The sequence below is a fragment of the Corvus kubaryi genome, unplaced genomic scaffold (genome assembly GCF_017639235.1).
Source record: "Corvus kubaryi isolate FWS band 111438036 unplaced genomic scaffold, C.kubaryi_AGA036_p1.0 split1-131, whole genome shotgun sequence".
NCBI classification, from domain to species: domain Eukaryota; kingdom Metazoa; phylum Chordata; class Aves; order Passeriformes; family Corvidae; genus Corvus; species Corvus kubaryi.
The window spans coordinates 25,436,017-25,454,189 of record NW_024582073.1 but is presented as its reverse complement, the minus strand read 5'-3'; the positions used below and the strand labels follow the sequence as shown (position 1 = coordinate 25,454,189).

At 41.4% G+C, this 18,173-nt stretch overlaps 1 protein-coding gene across 1 annotated transcript in view; it reads left to right on the top strand.

The window, feature by feature from the left end:
* Window positions 1-2,334: 2,334 nt before the first annotated feature.
* The window catches only part of UVSSA (UV stimulated scaffold protein A), a 49,331-nt gene continuing 33,492 nt past the window's right edge, over window positions 2,335-18,173 (top strand). Inside the window, exons 1-6 of the mRNA XM_042053170.1 lie at window positions 2,335-2,582; window positions 2,825-3,155; window positions 6,321-6,441; window positions 7,606-8,031; window positions 9,124-9,233; window positions 9,858-9,986. Coding sequence (XP_041909104.1) covers window positions 2,485-2,582; window positions 2,825-3,155; window positions 6,321-6,441; window positions 7,606-8,031; window positions 9,124-9,233; window positions 9,858-9,986 — 1,215 coding nt within the window. The 5' untranslated portion in view covers window positions 2,335-2,484. The remainder of the gene's footprint in view (window positions 2,583-2,824; window positions 3,156-6,320; window positions 6,442-7,605; window positions 8,032-9,123; window positions 9,234-9,857; window positions 9,987-18,173) is intronic.

The window sequence follows — 18,173 nt, the reverse complement described above, 5'->3', positions numbered from 1 at the left end:
TCACGCTTTGCTGAAACCAGGTGTAAACAAAAGTAGCATTGAACACTGAGGCTCTGAAGGGGTATCAGGTGGTGTTCAGCTCTGCCTCTGCACTCCACAGTGTCCCTCCATGGAACAGCCCAGACCAGCTGGGGAAAATCAGTGCAGGTGCAGAGGTTTGTGACTTTTGCAGCTGAATGAATTCTTCACTGTTCTGGCTCTCTTCAGCCTTTTATCAGACTGGTCCAGATGAAGAGAGTATGGAAATGATTGAATGGTGGGTATTTGCCATGTTAATTAAAAAGTAGAAGGGAAAAGGAGACTCAGCAACCTAAGCCAACACAATTTTATGTAACTGTCTTTGATTTTAATAAATAAATAAATAGCCTAGCTCTCACTGGGATTTGCCTAAGGGACTATCATGAATGAGTTACACAACTCAGCATTCATTCATTCATTCATCAACTGATTTTTGCAAAACCATATGGCTCCTTGCAGGGATTTCTTTAAACATTATGCAAGAGTATGAAATCAGTGCCTTTGTAGATGATAGGTTTGTTGCTTGAGGCTCGTTTTGAAATTCTGTTTCCAGATAGCACAGCAATGCTCCTTTTGCAAGTCATACCCTAACAGAAAGCAGTTGTTGAGGCACTTTCAAGAGATAGAAAAATTACAAACAGTGAAAGAGTAAACTGATCTAAACTTTAAAGATGAGCTCTGCCACTCTCCGTGACTTTCACATGGAAATGCACCATACTTGATGAAAGGCAATGAGGAAAGGAGAAACATTATGAAAAAGTAGGATGTCATTGGTATTGAGTATCGAGTCAGAAATAGCAGAGCACTGCAAAATGTATGTATTCATTTACTGCAGTAAATCTGGTTGATGACATGAGCCCATTTCTAGTGAAAAGCGTTCTGTGCCATCTTTCCCGATCACAGGATCCAGCAGACACAGCTGCAACACCAACCCACATAAATCGCTTCCAGCACATGACTTAACTGTGGATTGATGGAAATACCTGTCAATTAGCTGACAACATTTTCAAATGGGAACAGATATTTTAGATGCCTTCCTTCTTTAGTATGCTTAAAGCGGGCACCTGCAAAGGCCTCGTTTATTCCCAGTGGTTAAGCAGCACTTTCAAAGTTGGGGGTCTCAGAGCACTTCTAATCGAGCACGCAGAGCTGCAAGCAGTCAGGTTCTGCCAGCAGTGAGTGCAGGGCAGTCTCACGATGTCCCATAACTGAACCAGACCTGTGGGCGTATTGCACAGGGACACTTTTGTGGTGGTGCAGCAGCGTCCAGTGTTGGGCCCCCCATGACGAGAAGGACCCTGAGGTGCTGGAGCGTGTTCAGAGACGGGAATGGAGCTGGGGAAGGCTCTGGAGCACAAGTGCTGTGAGGAGCAGCTGAGCGGCCTGGGGGTGTTCAGCCTGGAGGAGGCTCAGGGGGGACCTTTGTGCTCTCCACAATTCCCTGTCAAGGGGCGGTGGCCAGGCAGAGATCGGGCTCTGCTCGCAGGAAACCAGCGACAGGACGAGTGGACAGTTTCAAGGTGCGGCAGGGGAGGTTTAGGTTAGACATTAGGAGGAATTTCTTCACAGAAAGGATGATTTGGCCATTGGAACGGGCTGCGCAGGGAGGTGGCGGAGTCACCGTCCCTGGAGGTGTTTAAAGGAAGACTGGAGCGGTAGTGTTCGGTCATAAGTTGGACTCGATGATCTCGGAGGTCTGCTTGATTCTGTGATAAACAGGGGCGCTGTGTGCCGGCTCCTCCCCGCTCCGGGCGGGCTCAGCCCTGCAGACAATGAGGGGTTAAACATCCCCTCACACAAACCCGGGGCGCGGCTCCTTTAAGGCTTCCCCCGCCCTTCCCCAGGCGCGCTTCCGGGTGCCGGCACGTCACGTGGGCGGTGCCGTGCGGAAGCGGCGGGGGGGGGGCGGTGGTAGGTGCCGGGAAGGGGGGGTGGAGGAAGGTACCACCCGCGGCGGGGCGGGGGGAGCAGCAGCCTAAGAGGCGGGGCGCGCACAAGGGGCGTGGTCTTCTCTCGGGGGGCGGGGGCTCCCATGGGCTCCACCCAAGGGGCGGGGCCCGCTCTGAGGGGCGGGGCCAAAGCGAGAGCCGGGGGTTCCTCGGGGCGGGGCCGCTCTGAGGGGCGGGGCCAAAGCAAGAGCCGGGGGTTCCTCGGGGCGGGGCCGCTCTGAGGGGCGGGGCCAAAGCAAGAGCGGGGGGTTCCTCGGGGGCGGGGCCGCTCTGAGGGGCGGGGCCAAAGCAAGAGCGGGGGGTTCCTCGGGGCGGGGCCGCTCTGAGGGGCGGGGCCAAGGAAAGAGCCGGGGGGGGGTCCTTGGGGGCGGGGCCGCCGCTGAGGGCCGGAAGATGGCGCCGCCCAGACGCGGCCGGACCCGTCGACGCTGGTGGTTCCCGGCCGGGGCTACCCCGTCTTGAAGGCACCTTCGGGCGCGGTTGTCCCGACTGCTCCGGTGCCTCGGTGCTGACGGAGATGGACCAGCGCCTGGTCGAGCTGGTGGAGGAGCTCACCACCTCGGGGGAGCCGCGGCTGGAGCCCGGCAGGATGAAGGAGCTGAAGAAGATCTGCAAGTACGGCCGGAGGGAGGGACAGAGTCGGGCCCCGCTGGCTCTCCCCGGGCCGGGCATCTCTGAGCGGAGCTGCCCTGAGCGTCGTTCTTGGGGCCTGCTGTGGGGACTGGGTGCTGCCAGTAGAGAAGCTGCTCACTTCAAATTTAAAATAAATTAAGCCTCCCCCAAGCGTACGTTTTTACGCGCTGAACCGCTTTTCAAATAATTTCCCCCACCTTTCTCATCCTGTTCTCTGTGCTCAGGTCGTCGGAGGAGCACATCAGCCACGCCTACCACCTGCTGCTGACGCGGCTGCAAGAGGAGCACGCCGAGATGCGCTTCTCCGCGTTCCAGGTCGTGCAGGAGCTGTTCGCTAGGTCCCACCAGTTCAGGACGCTGCTTATCTCCAACTTCCAGGAGTTCCTGGAGCTCACGGTGGGGATAGACCACGATCAGCCCCTTCCCCCGCCCAAAGAGGTGGCGCAGAAGCTGAGGAAAGCGGCCATAAAGGCAGTGCAAGACTGGCATGAGAAGTATGGGGAGGCCTACAAGCAGCTTTCCCTGGGATACCACTTCCTAAAGCAGAATAAAAAGGTACTCTGTGCTGTTACTCCAGTGTGTGTTTTTAGGTGATGATCACCGGGAGTTGTTCAAAGCAAGGCGGCTAATAAATGTAATAAAAAAGCTGTAGGAAATAACATTGCCTGTAGGAGACCTCCTGTTGAGCATGGTCTTTGGAAAACAAACCGTAGGCTTTCTGTTCATCTTGCAGTACTGTAGGTTTTAGAAACCCCAGTCTTGTACTTAGAGCTGGGCTCTGCCTTTTTCCGGGTGCAAGTATTGCTCACCCAGCTGGCTTTCACCCTCTGATTCCTGACTGGAGCCCCAAAGTTTAGCCCTTTTTGGAAGGGAGATAATGGTCATGCCTTAAACTGAGGATAACAGCTATTAAGTCTTTCTATGCCAGTTTAAACTAGCCTGATTTCTATAGTGAGCTGCCCAGTTCTAGCTCCCCTTTGCTATACAACTTTACAAGTGTAGGTGCCTACCACTCTCAGCTGCAGTGTTACTGTGCCATACAAGAGGTTTTGTGAAGGAGAAATTTCATATATGTAAATCTTAGCTTTTAGATGTCACTTCAAGTTAACTGTGTTTGGAACATCCTGCTGCTTTATTGTCTTCTGAGGTGCAGCAGTGAAATTTGGAATGCTATTCTAGCAGTCACACCATCTACAACGATAATAACAGGCTTTCACTAAACATACAGGTTTTCTTTCTTTTCAGAAAGACAGATTCAGCATTCCTAACAGCAGATAAAAAACCTTTGTGATACCTGATGTATTTCTGTTGTTCTGGTTCCATGCTAAGCTAATGGTGTTCCCTCCTGAACTGTACTGTGCTGGGTTTTTATACAGATTTTGGCATCTGCTCACAAAAGATGATTGTCTTATAATTCTCCTTTTTTGTCTGTTTAATGAAGAAAGAAAACTAAATGACAGTGATGAGGAGAAGTACACGACTGAGACAAGGGGGTTTAACACATAATACAGTTTCACCCAGTTGAACACAAGTGTACAACTCTGCTGAAGTTTGGTGGGTCTGTCTGTGCTCCTGTGGTCAGTGGCTGCTTCCCAGTAGCAACTGGGGGATCCCTCTCCATGTTTTGATACAAGCTGTGCTATTTTCTAGAGCAGCTGAATTGGAGTTTCTCTACAAGCATGAATATCAATAGAAACAACCTCAGGTACTTCGGTAACTCTTGTACTTAAAGACTTGATATGAGCCAGCTGGCCCTTTGCCAGTTTAATACTTGAAGTGTGAGAAGTAACCAAAAGTTTTGAGGAGGCATTTGCTACTATTTTGTAGTAAAATACATCAGCTGTTGAGTTTTACAGGTTTCGCACAGTAGTATAGGGCAACTTGGGTGGAGTGTTAGCTCTTTATGTGATCTGTGGTTGGGTTTTGGTTGTTTTTTTTCCTTAATGATCACCAAAATCACTTTTATAAACAGTCAGAAGATGACAGCTGCTGCCCTTTTCGGGTGTAAAGATAAAGAGCTCCCCACTCTTTTGGTGTTAATAGGTCGGTAGGTGTAGGTACCAAGTAGGTGCCTCTATAAATGTTTGACTTTAGGAGCAAATAATGCTTCAGTATACATGAAAGTAATTGTTTTCAAACTCCTATCTCAAAGTTTAAAAGAAGAAGAAAGGGGAAAAATATTTCACGTATTTCCAAGTATTTGCATATTTGGGCACATGACTCATACTGTAGTATCTTTGCATCTGAGGAATGCATGGGTGGAACTATGGAGTGAGCTGGAATTGCAAAGTGAACAGCATTTCAAAGAGATCCACACAGAGTATAGTACTGCTGTATTCCAGTATTTTCACAAAAGTTGGAGTAGTTGTCTCAGCCTGCTGCTTAATATCCTTTCAGTCAAGAGCAATTTTTTGCTCCTCATACATTTAATTCCATAATTACAGAGCAGCAGTAAAAGGCTTCATGGTCCTTTTGGTATGGAGAATGGGAAAGAATGGGCAAATTACTCTGCTGTGAGTACTCTGGCATGAGGCAGAAGTTGTGTTTTAGGAAGCTGTAGCTATGTCTGGTTTTCTGTGCAGTCCAATCTGACTGCCTGCAAACAGTAGCTGTAGTTCCTGAGTTCTGTATCTTTGTTCTGCTTTTGTTGGCAGTGTTGCTCTTTGGGAGGATCTGTTTCTCCCAGTTCTGTGTGGGGAACTATGCAAACCTGTAGAAAAATCAGGTCCTGAAAATGAAAAAAGCTCACTCTGGTGATCCATATGATGCTGTATGTTGTGAAACCAGCTCTTTTCCTTACCACCCTTCTGCTCACCCATTTCCTTCTGAAAACCCCCAGCTTGGTGAGTGGGCCTATTTCCTAAACTGACAGAGACTCTACATGCCAGTCTCTGTGACAGCTTTTAGATAAAAAACATTTGTGTGACTCCAGAACTTTGTTGTAGGTTGCTGGTATTTGGGAGCCACTATCCCGTCTAAGACCAAACAAAAAAAAAAAAATCCCAAAATATTGCTAATATTTTAAGAAACAGCATTTTGAGTTGTTTAGATTTATGTTTATAATTCAGCCATAAGGAAGTGAGACTGAATGTTAACTTTTCCCTCAATACTGATAAGCAGCAAAGGTAATTGTAAAATCACAAATTTGGTCATTTTTAATGAATTTGAAGGTCTTCCCTTCTACTTTCCTTTCTTAAAAGGTTCTTTTTTAAGGGACATATATATATATATATATATATACACATATATGTATATATATATATGTATACACTAGTTGTCATAGTGCTTACAAGTTTTCCTAAATTTCCTGGTGGACCTGATGTGATGTTTTCATGTAACCTTAATATCTACCCTGCATAGTCTCTTCCTGCTCATTCTCCCTAACTCCTTGTCTCCAGTGCTGTAACAGAAGTCTCCCAAAGCCCAGTTCCTTCCTGCACTCTGGATGTAAAAATCTAAGGGGTTTGTTTTTCTACCTTATGATTCCTTTTGAAAGCCATTGATTCTCAACAGTCCTTTATTAGTAGGAGTAAAAACTCCGTTCACAATTGCTGTAGTTATTGATTCGAGGAGGAGAAGAGATAAAAGGAAATGCTGCTGAGCTTCTGGCTGATTGCTGATGTTGCAGGATTTTTCACCACAGATAAGGATCTTAGGAAATGGATTTTCTATATATTTCTTATGAGGAATGTTACACTTTTTTCTTAATTTCCTCTTTAGGTGGATTTTCAGGATGTACATGCCAGAACTGTGGCTGAAAGGAGGAGGGAGGAGGAGAAACAAAAACGACTGGAGAACATTTACAAAGAAAAAGTCAAAAGAACTGAAAAAGAAATGGAAGGTTGGTTGCTTTGCTTCTTTTAGTGAGTTTTTGGTTTGGTTTTTTGTTTGTTTTTAAAGCAACCTTTTTAAGCTTATTTGAAACAAATTCTGAGAGAATAACTATCCAGATAATAGCTGACCACAGAAAGCAGGAATACTGCATTTGTTAGAGCTCAACCCTCCCTCTCTCTTACCTAAAGAATATCAGGGGAAAGAAGTGACTGTCTTGTGAGTTCAGTAGGAAGAGATGAAAAAGAAAGAAAATGTTATCAAGTGATAGTCTGGTCTCTAATTCAGTAAAGTATGAATGCATAACCCCTAAGAAGCATATCACAAGACTTTTTGGAGCTGGTGACTTAATTTTTGTGTCATTGACAAGGCACAGACTTCCCAATACCTTCTTGGCTGATGACATTACTTATATATAGTCATTGTGTTCCATAAATACAGGCAATGGTCTGTACAGGAACCCTGGATGCAGTGTAGGATAACTGTGAAGTATCATAGTGCAGCTAGAAAGTGTAACTGGGGCCTGAGTCTCTGAGCAATATATGCATAGCAAAGACATTTCTGTCACCCCAAAGAACAGCAGAGATAGTAAGGATATTATTCTGCTGTGGTAAAGGGTTATTTAATTAAATTACTTTGGTGTATATAATGCATGCAATTGTGTCTCCATTTATTCTACATGCTGGAAATGTTCTCATGCACAAAAGTGGAATTTTAAAGAGATTTAACTTTCTTAAACTAATTTGTATCAGTAGCATCTCTTTGAGCAATAACATACATTCATGGCTATTCCTACACACAGCTATAAAATTCATGGTTGTAGAATGAATACCCCCCAAGAGCATTAAGAATATCTTCATTCAACCTTGTTTTGCTTCAAATTCTATGAAGTACTTAACTCATCTTTGCATACTGAAATTTTGGAGAGGATAAGGAAAGGAGGAGCCCTGATTCTACATGACTGGCTCAGGAAATTCTAGATTTCTTGCTTAGGTATTGTTGCTTTTATAAGGACAATTTCTGGAGAAGAGGAAGATCTGTATGGCTCAGTTGTCACTGGATAAATGAATTCCCCCTTTGGCAGTCATATTTGTTTTGTAACTCTCTGTCTGCTCTGGAGACATTAACATTTTACAGTATCTAACAATTTTATAAACCAATTGTGTCTTGATAGAAATGTCCCAAGAGATTGCTGATACGCTGACAGAGATGGAAAACTGTTTCCAGCTTCTGATGCCAGATCCTTTCAATTTTGCGGTGAACAACGTGGAACCGGAGCTCAGCGAACAAATGTCTGCTAATGAGGCTGGACCTGCATCCCCCTTGTCCTCCCAGGGGGAAGTTTACCCATCCTATTTGGGGTGCATGGATGATGAACAGCCATGCTGCAGCAAGGACATTCTTCCTGTTTCTCAGTGTGTTACACCTGATAGAAACAAAGAGGTACATGAGAAGCCTGAGCAAAAGGAGCTGGATGGAGGGACATGCTCGGATGTTCAATCCAGTGGCCCTGCTCTTGATGACGACGATTACCAGACTTTTGTTAGGAACCATGGGCTTATTTCACATAAGTATACGCTAGACCTTGAAATCTCCACAGGTACCTGGAAAAACTTTTGACTTATAGCTGGAGGCAGCCTTTCTCTGAAGGGCTTTGTGCTTGTGGTTTTTGGTTTTGTTTCTGTTACTTAAATGCTGGGGTTACTGAACACCATTTTGCTTTGGGATTCCTGGACACCACTTTAATTTTTCTTTTTAAGTTTATTTTTTATTTTTCTATTTCTGGTTCCTCTAGTAAGTGTTCTTCATTTTGGGTGTCCTTGTGTGTGATTAGCAGATTTCATTAATTACCTTCTGAGACTGAGCTTTCTTATTAGTTGTTGCAAGCCCATCACAGCACTTCGTAGTATCTATAATAAGATGAATCTCTTATGTTGAAAAAAAAAATATTTTTATCATATTTAATTTTCTTTCTACTCACCTCTTTCTGTCTGTAGCTGGAGAATAAGCTGCTAGTTTAAAAATCTTACAGTTGAGTGTTTCTGAAACTTTCTCCTTGCTACTGACAGCTTGCAAGAAGCAGTAAGTAGTTTTCATAGGAAGGGATTACACCTTTTTTGTATAACTTTGCTTATGTGAGTTACCTGTAGAAAAATCAGGATGGTTTGTGTTTTGGAAGTCTCTTACAATTCCTGTCCTAAGGGGCTTTCATGTGCAAACAGTAAAGGGGGTATCTGCTTCTCTGTTTGCTGACAACAGTGGGTGAAAAGTATAATTTTTACTTGGTTAATGGCATACTTGGCTTCTTTGACAGTCAAGTCCCTGTTACCACCAGGGTAGGGATTATTTTGTATTGAATATAAAGAAACTGGTACGATGAGGCCCAGTTCATTTGAACTTGGGACAAGGTGTAATGTAAATAGTAAGACTGACCTTGTCTGTGGTTTATTTGGTGATTCCTTGTGATGGCTTAACTACTCTTTCTGGCATGCTGGAACACTTTTCATCTTTTAGTCTGTTTTTTTGAATGTGTGGATAGTAGGAGAATAGTTCTGAACAGAGAAGCATTCTGATGTTTGTAACTTTCCCTGAAGAGTTCAAATATCTTAGAAAGATTAATTTGCCTTCTTTAGCTCCTGTGGTGAAGATACTACAAATGTACCCACTAACTCTCTTCCCCTGTTTTGAGCAGATATAAAAGTGCAAGAGAATGAAGATAATACTGCCATCATAAGTAGTGTCATGGATGCTCACAAACTTCTCAGAAATAAGTTCTGGCCTTCTGTGCAGTCATGGATTCAGGTGGGATAAAGAAATAATTTTTTTTCGTAATATTTTTAATAAAAAGATGGTGAAACAAGGACTGGAGTACAGTAAAGCTTGAGGGAGAGTGAGCCAAAAGGAAATGAAGGTTGAAGAAACAGGAACAATTAGAGAAGATTTCCATTTCAGTAAGAGTGGACTAAAGGAGACTGCAGGAGCTATGTGGCTTGTTTGATAGCTCTCAGCCTTGGGTGTGGGTACCTATAGGCAATTCTTTGTTGTTTTTTTTCTTTTTTTTTTGATAGGTAAAACTTTGCTTCTTTGCAAAGTCTTAAAGTAAAACACAGCTTGTTTTTGTTAGACATCTCTGTCAGATTAGTATGTATATCAGTATATCATGGAGCCTCCTGCATGGAATTTGGCCTGTAGAAGGACACTCTCAGAAGATGTTTGTAATAGCTGTTCATTCTTTGGCTTCACTAGTTGCTATTAGTTTTTATATTCTAGATAGGAAAAGAATAGGCTTCACTAATTGTTACTTGTAAAATAAAGGAATTTGTGACAACGTTGTTCCATTAATTATGAGGTAAAACTGGAAGTTTTTTTTTTTTGGGTCAGATTTCTAGAAGAAGAGAGTAAGAATGTTGTTTTCTTGATTTGCAGCTACTTACCAGAGCAGGAATCAATGATGATCGGCTAAGATGCGCCATTGAACTCAAGAATAAATTGGAGACTGCTATGAAGAAATATAAGGAAATGAACATTTCCTTTAAAGCAAGAAAAGGAAAAGTGGTGAGTTTCTTAAAATTCTGTTTTACTAGAGAGGACCATTAGTAAAGCTTAGCTTGTATATAGAAAAATGCTGTTTCTCTTAAGCCCTAACCTGGGAAAGTTTTCAGAACCCCAGGTTTATTGTAAAGTACACTAATTCAGCTGCTTGTAGCTTCCTTCAAGGAGCAGTAAACACCTATATATTAGTCTATATAATGGTTATTAGACCAAAACCATTTAAAGCATCCCTGTTGTTGTTTAGGATAGAGAAGTGGTTAAATGCAGATTTTATTTGCTCTTAGTTGCTTCATGTGTAACACTGTTATGTACTCAGCTGCTTTTGTGCATATTTATCAGTAGACACTGTACTGCTCACATTCTTTCACAACTTACCGAACTATGAGAGTTTCTCAGTCCAGGACAGTAGTTTCTTTGCTTTGTAGCATTTACTCTCTCTAGTAAGCATGCAATGTGATTAAAGTTATCATAGGAGAGTGTAGAGCATCAAACTGTTTCACAGAGATTAACTACCTATGACAGTTCTTGTGAAATAGGTAGAACTTGTGAATAAACAGAGGCTGAAAGATCAAATACATTATTCAGATCCAAAAAGGAGTCTATGGCCTGTTTACGTAGATAAAAAGCAGAGCTGCATGATACTCATTTCTGTTGGCTGTGATCAAATGAAATAACTGTGTAGCTCGACATGAAAATAAGTGGTTTGGCTCAGGGTCCAGACTAGTGTTTGGTTTGAATTTAGTGGATTGTAAGAATTTGATCTGGACATTACACCTTGAGCTAAATTCTGTAGCCTCTTTTAGCCATGACTGAGTGTTGTAGACTTTTCTTTCATTGTACAAATGAAGCTAAATCAAGATTAATCTGGTTCATCATCTTAACATCTACTGATGTGCCCCACCAGTCAAAAATGCCAACTCTGAATGAAAAGTACTGAAAGACTGTCTTGTCAGAGGCTTTTGTCTCCGGTGAAATATGTGTGCTACCTTTATGCAACCAGCTATGAAGGAATCCAGACATCTGCTGTCATTCCTGCCATTTGCTTGACAGGACTTCATTTGCTGCACCTCTGCATGGAATATTGGTTGCTATATTTCTTGCAAGATATAAAAGACATTCAAGCCTTGATTTTCATGTGTGTGTGTACGTGAATGTGTGTGTGTTTAGAGTGGTATTGTTGCCACTTACGAGAGTGACCGATGCTAGCTATAGGTTTATATAGCATTTTTATAGCTAATGCCTATATTAATTTGAAAGCTAATAAATTCATTGCTAAAAGGGGAAAAAATCCCCAAAACCTTGCACTCACAATACTTTCAAAATGAAGCAATGCAGACTGAGTTAACTTAAGCATTGAAAACAATATATAAATATTCTTAGGGTTTTTCTCCAGTGGAAAATAACCAAATTTAGTGTTAGTGCTGAGTTATTTTAAATTTATAACCTGAACATAGAGAGCTTTGTACTGCAGAAGGAAACTGTATAAATTATATTTTATTCATGTGTCAGATGACTTTACTGAAACGTAAAAACATGGCAAATTGAGTCTGGTAGAACAAAATAAACAGAATCTCTTAGAGCATGGTTATTAAATCCCCATCTGTCAAATATTTACATGTCAGCATGTGAAACACTGCACACATCTCCTCTTTAATTGAGCATTGCTGCCTGTGTTAGGTGTTGTGGCTTTGTCTGGACGTCCTTGTGTCCTTGGAGTTACAGCTCTTGCCATGCCAAAGTTTTGCTGTCTTCTGTATCTCTAAAGCCAAGGGAAGAAGACAGCCTGTCTGTCCTTCAAAGCCCTGGCTCCCAGCCACCGTGTCCTGACAGCATGGTGCTTTAGGAATGTGATTTGTTGGCACATGGGATCAGCAGAGGCTGTATCTGCTCACGTGTGGACATGAGCACACCTGGAAATGAAGGGGAGCATTGAGTAAGCAGGGAGGGATAATGTGAATCAAGTGGCTGAGTACAGAGGGTCCCATGTCAGCTGGTTTGTAGCTGGTCTGTGCTGTGTCTGTGTTTGGATAGGATGGCAGTTCTGGGGATGCGTTCTGAGGTCGCTGTATCCTTAACTGGAGAACTTAGAGGTGAGTTGTTTGTGTATTTGTTCATTTCAACTGTTATTATAATCCTGCTCCACAGCAAGCCATTCTTTTGGGGAGAGAGTGGTTTTATTTAATTAGCAAATACAAAACAGAATGATGAGGACTTGGCAACTTGGCTGGGGACTTGGGCTTGCCTGTTCTCCTGGGACTTCTTGCATTTTCTTCATGCTCAATCTCCATGCTTCTGTGGCTGCTGATTTTCCCCCTTTTCATCTGTTCTGTTCTATGCTTTGTTCCAGTTCTGTCTGGGAACAGAGGGAGTAAAGGCTTTACCCATCCTCGAACTGAGATCAAGAAAGTTGATAAAGGGAAGGGTTTAGTGAGAGACAATGAAACTGGAAATTTATTACTGTGAACTCTACTATAACTCTCAATCCCACAGAGATTTAAATTGCCACTTTAAAGAGGGAAGGTCCTGGGGTCCATTACCATTGCCATGTGTCATTGCTCCTCTTTTTTAGCTGATCAGTTACACATGGATGTGGCTGAAATGCAAATAATTGTATATATCTGGAGTAATTCTTGATGCTGCAGTTCAGTATGAATATACCAGCAGTGTAGCTGGATGTAAGAGCTGAGAGCAAGAAATTGATGGTTACCTGGCCTGATTCCACAGAAATATTTGCTTGGTTCACACGGTGTGGGCTTTTGGCAATCCTTGTTATTACATCCATGCTTTCCATTGCTTCTCATTTCATTTTCCATATCACAGAGCACAAGCCTCCAGGGCAGGAGCCTTTGGCAATCAGAGCCTATTACACAATTAGCACAAGTTACTTCCTCTGAAGGTTTTTTTTACCTTTACTGGAAAATGGAAAAGTCACAGTGCTTTGCAAACCAAAGGAGAACTTTCTGTATGTTTAGGGAGCCCTTATACAAAGTCACTTGAAGGAAAGCACAGAACTTTATACAGTGAGACTCTTCAACTTAAAATGGTTTATAGTGACATGAGCTATAACCACTTCTTTCTTTCCTCCTCCATGAGAGTGAAGAACACAAACCATCAGAGAGCCTTAATTACAAGGAGGGCCATCATTTCTGTGTGACACTTAAGCCTTGCCAGCACGACTAGTGTCTGTTTTGTGCTTGCCTCTCAGGAGCTGTGGGAGGAGAGGGAAAAGAAAAACAAAGGTTATCCTTTGACTGTCTAGAAACAAATCCCTTGCAGCAGATTTTGTAATTATTAATACATCCCAGTTGCCCAGTCTAAGCATTCCCCATTCCCACTGCTATATCCCTAGCAGATCAGAAGTCAAGGCATTTCTTATGAGCTGTTACTTTTTCAAATGGGTGGAGGGTGGACAAAAAAAAAATGACAGGCTTCCTATATTGGTCACGGGCAAATGAGTTTTTGTGTGCTTACACGAGTTACGTTCACTGTAGTGAAATCCTTCTTTGGGGTCTCAGTCAAATTTCTGACAGGAAATGCATTTTGAGGGTATAAACATTTTGAGGGTTTTGAAATTCGTTTTTCTGTGAATCTGGGCTTTGGCTGAATCCAGGTGAAGAGGGAGCTGTAAAAGGGCTTTTATTTCATGGTACCGGGCTGCTCGGACATGGCCCTTTCTTCTCTGAGTGCCCGCTCGGGATAATTCCAGTGCCCAGTAGAGGGAGTGCAAACTGCACGCTGCACGTTTTTCTCTGTGCCGCCTTGATCCAAAGCCAGCCATCTGCTCAGTCTGTTTTCAGGTAAACTTACTACAACAGCAACATACCAAAGACACTTCAAGTTAATTCGTGACTCTGAATTATTGCAGAAGTACAATTTGTAATTTTTGGCTTACAATGGGGTTTAAATAGACATTACTGTTTCCGGACTTTTGATTCTTTTGCAGGAATAACTTACGACCAAATTGTTCTTTAAAATATTTTTTTGCTGGTTAGAAATAGATTTGTTTCATAATGTCTTCTTCCTTTTCTTGTGATACTGGGTTTTAATTTTTTTGTCTTGTTTAGTGTCTGATTTGAAGCTGACTAGATGCAAATGAACTTGCAGTTTTAGAGAGGACAAGTATGTACTGTATTTTAAGTCATGCACACTACCTTTCACTGACACCCTTTCCATTAAAAATTACCCATCAGGATAATACTTGAAATCCTGACATTGTTAATAGAAATGTAGCTCATTAGCTGCATTTTGTAGACTCGAAGTATGCTTATATCTTACGTAATTACCTTGGAAAGCCATGGAAGGTTTAGTACTCAGGCTGGCTTAAACTTGGACAGACAGAATCCAGGAGGAAAGATGATGTGAGAAAAATCCCGTTCCTGTGTCTGTCAGCAGAGGGATCACTTACTGTGTCTGCCTGTTGCACCTTGAATTTTAAATTTCAAATTACATTAACAACCAGGGATATATAGGTTTTCATTAACTGTATTCATTACTTTTTGTTTCACCTTTCCTTATCTTCTGTCAAGTCTTAAGCATACACTTGGATCTTGATTTATTCGTGTACTTAATTTTATCCATGTGAAACATCTGGTTGAACTCAATAATGCCATTAATAATTAGCTTTGGAGGAGCCTGTCCTTGTGTTGTCCAGAATCTGAGACTTAAACCTCACTCTAATACAAGTCAGATTTTTTTCAGAAAGAGTAATGTCAGAAAATTGTTACAAATTTACAATTTAAATATTTGCTGCTCATTATTTAGTCCTAAAATACATTAAAAGGTTAAATTTTTAATATGTTACAAATTAAGCCAAGAGTTCTACCAATTACTTGGCTACAAGACTATTGCTGATTTTTTCCCCCATGTCTTCAACTACAGTTTGGAATTTTAGCAATCCTAACGAGTTATTTCTACCTGATCATTTTGTAGCTTTATAACCAGCTCTTTTCAAGTGTGTCTTTTCATTAAGTTAGTGCCTGCTTTAGGAAAAAAAAAGCTGCACTTGAATTTTAGTTTTCTGCTTCTGTAGCCATTGAGAATCCAGTCCCACTGACAGCTTTCTGTAACAGCTTCCTGTACTCACATCCTTAGAGTTTTTTCCTCTTGTTCATTTTAGAGAAGTTGTTTCTGGGAGTCAGGTAACTGTCCTCAGCGATCCCTCACAGTGCTTGAAATCACATTTGCTAAAACATGCTCAGACCATGCAGCAGGAGAGACACCTGGGTAGAAAAACAGCACCCCAGGTGCTGCTTTTTAACAAAAACCCTGCCTCTTAACAAAAAGTTGCCCTTTGAAAACTGGGAGAATTTCATTTTAAGATTTGAATGGTAACTTGATGTTGAGTTTTAGTATGTTTTCTATAGAGAAATACAGGAATATTTGATAAGTACATCAGCATTACACCTAAAGATGGTCTTTACCAGATTCTATACATTGTTAGCATGTAATGTGGTTGGAATAAACAATAAAATTTATTAATGTTTGTATGGTCAAATTGGTAAACATTTAAATTTTTTGTTTGTTTGTTTTTTATCAAAAAAGCCAGGTCAACAATAACTGTAAAAGTAAACACAGAATATTAAATAGGTCATACACATACTTGATGCTCTCTCTTCCCTCCTCCCTATTTTAGTTGTCGTTAGTTTTATTGTCATGTTTGTCGTGTTATTATTTCTGTTAAATGTCTCTTTTGTAATCACTTTTCAGCTAAAAGCTTTCTATTTTTTTAAGTTTTATTAGGATGTAGGACTGATATAAAACAAAACACTGTAAAATTAGCCCTCAGAACAGCACTCCCTTATTAAAGTGTCTGATCAGCTGGGTGATGGGTTTGGTTGGTTTTGTTTCTTCCCTAGAGCTGAGTGTTGCTGTGGTATGTTTTATGCTTTGCCCTGGCCATGGAGCCTGCCACTGCTATGAAGTTATTAAAAATATCTTGTTATGCAGATCTAGCCATGAATTCTTAGGGTTGTCACTGTGACGACCTCTGATCCCTATCTGATTCGCAGGTCGCACAATGCAATTTGGAGCTCTTCTAATAGAGTGTAAAATAAAGGAGGATGTCTCCATCATCAAGTTAACCCTTATGTTAAGTATTTAAGTTTTTCAGGCCGAAGGGTCATCTGCCTTGATTCATCTATGAATACTGAGCAGTGTGTACTCTGTAAGTAGGAGATATAAATTTGCTTTCAGCTTTTTATCCATCCTACTTTACAAGGGGAAACAGTTTTATTGAAGTGAATTTATTTGTGAGGTTTATAGAGGTACATTGCTAAATGTGTATTTTTAAAAATGGAAAAGGAAGAAAATTTTTAGGCTTGAAACACATACTAATGCATTTAAATGTAGCTGATGCAGCATTATTAAAGTAAATGTATTCACATCTGAAGTATCTTTGTACCTGAAATCCACAATCAGAAATACATGTAAGGCTATATGTATCTTGCATAGAATAATTTGTTAACCTGTCTGTAACAAATTAGGTTTATGTCATTGGGATGTATATTTACCCGTTAAAAATAACAGCATCTGAATGTGCAGTTCAAGTGAATTTATAAATGTGATCCTTGAAGTCAGCTGCAGTTTGTTTTTAGAGTGTCTGTGTGTACAGACTGACTTATGAGACAGGAGCATGTGTGCATTGGTGGTGGATACAAAGTTTTAGCACCATGACTTTGCTGTGGCCTAAGTGATAGGTGGTAATCCATCAAATGCAGTAGAACTTTTTTTTTGCATGGATGGGTGCTAATGGGAATCTTGTTATACCACATTTAGATGAAAATGATGTTTTTCTTCTCCTCAGCTCTAAAATTTAGCTTTTATCATGTATAGGCCTCTGAATAGTAAAGAAATTAAATAGCTCAATGTTGCCTAAAATATTTCAAGGGATCACAGGAGTACAGTTCATCATCTCATAGATGACCTGCACTAGCTGAAAAGCACTGGAAAATCTAAAGACTTCTCTAGGGGGGTGTAAAGAAAGATGTATTTTTGGTTAACCTTTGCATTATCAGACCATAAACCAGTTTTTTGGTCCAGAAATGGATATAGCCAGTCCTGGACCTCACTACAGCCTTCTCAGTGGCTTTAAACAATTTCATCTGGGCTGGTGTGTAGGAAAAATGGGTAATCTGGAAAGAAGAGAAGGGCAGTTCACATGTTCAGGGTAGCACTTGTGACCTTTACATTGGCTATCCAAGAGCCGCTTTCTTTAGCGACAAAATTAGGGCTTTCCTACTGATTGTACAAAGGGGAAACATCTTGGGGACTCTGCTCTGGGTACAGGCTAAGTGTGGACTCTAAACATGATTTCATGTCACTTGGCTTCTAGCTTTGCTCTCTTCATCACACCACAGTCTTTGAATATGCAAACCTTTCCTTTTGTCTGAAGGAAAGAAAAACTGAGTAGGACTTTACAAAGTTTCCGTACTCAGAGTTACCCATGAATTAAGAAAAAAAGTCTGGGTTTCAAGGCACAGATAATATGTGCAATGCTGTTTTATGATTGCCTCCTCTTCTGTTAAAATTATTTCACTCATTTCTACAATTCCTGAAATGTTAAAATGAAGTTCTACTGGGTATTTCTTAGTGTGTTATGTTGCTACCAGATCTGCTTCTTAGCAGGTGGTGTTTTTTGTACCGGGAACAGCCGCTTACATATCTTGGTAATGATTTTATGGTTGGCTTAAATATGATCTAAACATGAGCAGAAATGAAAAGGGATAGTCTTGCTCTATTTCCTCCCCTGATGATTCCCAGTGCCTCCTTTGTACCCACAGTTGAGGTCCTGTTACTGCAGGGACCTGGACTGGCTGGAACCTAATCCAGAGAAGATTTCTGTAGCAGCGCTAAGCTCAGATAGTGACACTGTCCCTTTCAGAAGCTGAGTAAACTCAGGTAATGCAGATCTGATTATAAAGGTCAATCTTTACTTAATCAGAGAATTCAGATTGACAAAGTGATTCATGATTAGCTCATCTCCCAGGGTGAATGAAACATGTGATGAAAATAACGTATCAGATACTACTGTTAAGTATATTGATTTTTACTGTGTAATAAGCTGTTGTGCCTGAAGTATGTACAGCAACTGCATGGGACAAGTATGTTGCTGTACTCTAAAAGTAAGATGTAACCTTTATTTTTGTATAAATATTACACAATGACATTTAAGAGACTGACACTATAGTCACT